The sequence below is a fragment of the Apis dorsata genome, unplaced genomic scaffold (genome assembly GCF_000469605.1).
Source record: "Apis dorsata unplaced genomic scaffold, Apis dorsata 1.3 scaffold_483, whole genome shotgun sequence".
Taxonomy (NCBI): domain Eukaryota; kingdom Metazoa; phylum Arthropoda; class Insecta; order Hymenoptera; family Apidae; genus Apis; species Apis dorsata.
In genome coordinates, this window is record NW_006263718.1 from 150,631 (window position 1) to 154,459 (window position 3,829).

At 22.5% G+C, this 3,829-nt stretch overlaps 1 protein-coding gene across 1 annotated transcript; it reads left to right on the forward strand.

The window, feature by feature from the left end:
• Positions 1 to 151: 151 nt before the first annotated feature.
• Positions 152 to 3,343, forward strand: LOC102681518 (SCY1-like protein 2). Its single transcript, XM_031512593.1, has 3 exons — positions 152 to 2,253; positions 2,347 to 2,728; positions 2,845 to 3,343. The coding sequence occupies exons 1-3, from the start codon at positions 564 to 566 to the stop codon at positions 3,308 to 3,310; spliced, it is 2,538 nt and encodes an 845-aa protein (XP_031368453.1). The 5' UTR covers positions 152 to 563; the 3' UTR covers positions 3,311 to 3,343.
• Positions 3,344 to 3,829: the final 486 nt, after the last annotated feature.

Below are 3,829 nucleotides of genomic sequence, written 5' to 3' on the forward strand. Positions count from 1 at the left end.
TCTTAAATGTAAAATATTATTTATCATGTTTTTTAAAAATAATTAAAAAAGTATATTTATTTATTAATTTCATGTAATAATTTAAAACATAAAAATATTGAGAAAATTTTATATAATATATAAAATATAAAAAAATTAAAATAATGCTTATTAACTAAATGTTCAGGTTGGTAATAATAGATTATTAAATGAAGGCTAGTAAAATATAACCATTGATGTGATAAGTTCAATGAAGTCATTGTGTCAAAAGTTATATTTTTTTTAATATAATAGCATTAAGTTTTGGCATTGTAACAGATTTATTATATGATACTATTGAATATTTGAAAAAATTATTTTTCGTATAATATATAAAACACATATATAAAAAACATATCAATATATAATATTTTCGAGAACTAAAAAATAATAAAATTTATCAAATAAAAAATAAAAATCAAAGTGTTTAAAGAGAAAAAAAAAATATTATGGATTCTTTAATTTAAAAATATTTTAAAATATTAATTATTCAAAAAACAATATTAAATCAATAAATGGATACTTAAAATAAATTTTTAAATAAAATGGATGTGCTTACAAAGTTAAGAAATACTGTTAGCAATACAATTTCTAATACTGTTCAAAATACTGCTTATGGTTTGTCACAATTATCAAATGTCCTTCCTGGTAATCCAGTAACCAGAGAATTTGAAGTAACTGCTCATATTGCGAGTGCAGGACCATCATTATTGTGGAAAGTATACAATGGTTACAAAAAATCTACAAAACAAGAGGCAGCAATTTTTGTATTTGAAAAACGTATTTTGGAAAAATTTTCAAAAAGTGATAAGGAATTAATTTTAGAAACATTAAAAAGAGGTATTGCACAATTAACAAAATTACGTCATCCACAAATTTTAATTGTTCAACATCCTTTGGAAGAATCAAGAGATAGTTTAGCATTTGCAACTGAACCTGTTTTAGCTAGTTTAGCTAATATTTTGGGAAATCATAATAATTTGCCACAACCATTACCTATAGCATTAAAGGATTATAAATTACACGATATTGAAATTAAATATGGACTTTTACAGCTTGGAGAAGGTCTTACATTTTTACATGGAGATGTTAAATTATTACATAGAAATTTATGTCCAGAATCTATTGTTGTTAACAGTCATGGAGCATGGAAAATTTTTGGATTTGATTTTTGTGCATTAAATCAGAGTATTGAAGGTAAACAACCTCAATGGTCATATGTAGAATATGATATTTCAAGTACATCTATAGCTCAACCAAATTTGGATTATCAAGCACCAGAATGTATTTTAGCAAGCAGTGTTGGTACAGCAAGTGATATATTTTCTTTAGGAATGGTGATATATATTTTACATTCTCCAAAGAATGTACTTCCTCATGAATCTAATAATGACTTATTAAAACACAAACAATTTTTAGAAAATTTTAAAAGTTCAACTATTGCAGATACATTTCTTCCAACTTCAGAAACTCTCAAAGATACAGTTAAATTAATGTTACATCATAATCCTGAATTAAGACCAGATGCTCATCAATTTGTAAAGATTGAATATTTTATGGACATAGGTGTGAAAACTCTTAATTACTTAGATAAAATTTTTCAATGGGATAATTTACAAAAATCACAATTTTATAAAGGATTACCTCAACTTTTGAAACAATTACCACATAGAGTTATATTACATAGAGTTCTTCCAGCTTTATATAAGGAATTATTTAATCCTCCAATGATTCCATTTGTTTTACCTAGCATAATTTTTGCTATGGAAACAAGTTCTGTGGAAGAATTTAGAGAATATATTTTACCTAATATTAAACAAGTTTTGACATTGGATGATCCACCACAGATTAGTCTTGTTTTAATGCAACATGCTGATTTATTATTAAAATTATGTACTACTGAAGTAATAAAAACAGATATAGTTCCAATGTTATTAAGAGCTTTAGAATCTGAATGGGAACAATTACAAGAATTATGTTTATCAGCTTTACCTAATATTATAACAATGATTGAAGGACCAGTAATTAAAAATGCAATTTTACCTAGAATGAAAAAGATTTGTTTATATGGAAAAGGAAACAATAGCAAAAGTCTTGGAGTTAGAGTCAATTGTTTATTATGTCTGGCAAAAATGTTACCTCATTTTGACCGATGGCTTGTTCTTGATCAAGTATTACCTTTTTTACAAGAAATTCCACATTCTGGTGAACCTGCAATTCTTATGGCAATTATAGGTATTACATTAAAATATTAATATATAAAAATTAATTAAAAGTAAAATTAAATAACTACAATAAAAAATTACAAATAATATATTTTTTAAATAGGTATTTATAGAATGTTATTAAGCCATAGTAAACTGGGAACAAGTAAAGAAATACTAGCAACAAAAATTTTACCATTTTTATTGCCATTATGTATTGAACAAAATTTTAGTCTGCCACAATATGAAATTCTTTCAAATCTTGTAATTGAAATGATAAATCGTGTAACATCAGAGCATAAAGAAGCCTTGAAACAATTAGATGCCATGCGCCGTGAAACTCAACAATTAGATCAACAACTTTCACAAAGTTCTACTATTTATAAAAATATTAATTCAACAAATAATGATATTAATATAGCTCCCATAGTTCCTACTTCAAATAAAACTACAACTTTAAAGTCTCTGCAAATTGAAAATGGATTAACAATGGAAGATAAATTTCGGTTAATAATTATTATTTATTGTCCATTATTTTATGTCCATTAATAAAATTAAAAATATTTTATTTATCATTAAAATATAAATTTTTTTAAAATTAAAAAAAATATTTTATTTACAGATTAATTCAACAACAAGAAGTACATCAAAGATTACAATCGCAAACACCATTAATACCAACAATTGTTCAACCTACAAAACCACCAGTAAAAGATTTAACTGATACTTTACTGAAATCAAATTTAGATCAGTTAAATCTTTCAATGTCAAGTTCAAAACCTGATTATTCTTGGAAAATACCAAATTCTAATCAATACCAACATTTTAATCCACAAGGAATGAATGTACAATTAAATCAAAAAGGAAATACTTACATTCCTAATTCAGTTATTCCTTGTAATAGTATTAATTATTCTATGAATCAAGAAAATATTACACTTAATACATTAGAATTCAAATCAAATTTGAATTCTAATGCAAATAATTTTCCTGTTAATCAATTAGAATTTAATTCAAATATAATTTCCAATTCGAATAAAAAAATAGAAAAATTATCATCTTATGATGTAATGGATTTACTTAGTTAATGATTTTACTAATATAATATAGTATCATAAGATTTATTATTATATATAAAAAAATAATCAATTTATTAAAATTAGATGTTATTATATTGTCATAAGCTTTTTTGTTTCTTTATTATTTTATTTTTATTATCTTAATTAGAATTTTTAATATTGAATTAATTTTTCATTGTCTAAATCTAAAAAAAATGTAATATATTTTTATCTAATTTTAAAAAATTAAAGTTTATATTATAAGTTTATATTATTATAATATAATTACATTACAATATATTATAATATGTTAAATAATCTTATAAATATAATTCAAAAATGGAACAAATATTTGTTGAAAATTTGAGAAATAGATATCATTTAAAAAATGTACAATTTTGTACAATATGTGACATATTTCTTATTTAATGTATCTTTTATTTATTTGGTTTATTGTTAACAATATTTGAATATTATAGAAAATTTTAGCATTTTAAAAGGTCAGGTAAAATATATAATTTTAGAAATAAAACAAAAATATTGAATAAA

Excerpts from the sequence above, each read along its gene's own strand:
- LOC102681518 (XM_031512593.1), top strand. The coding sequence starts at position 564 with ATGGATGTGCTTACAAAGTTAAGAAATACTGTTAGCAATACAATTTCT. Across the intron at positions 2,254-2,346 it reads AATTCTTATGGCAATTATAG|GTATTTATAGAATGTTATTA; the intron begins GTATTACATTAA and ends TTTTTTAAATAG. Across the intron at positions 2,729-2,844 it reads ACAATGGAAGATAAATTTCG|ATTAATTCAACAACAAGAAG; the intron begins GTTAATAATTAT and ends TTTTATTTACAG.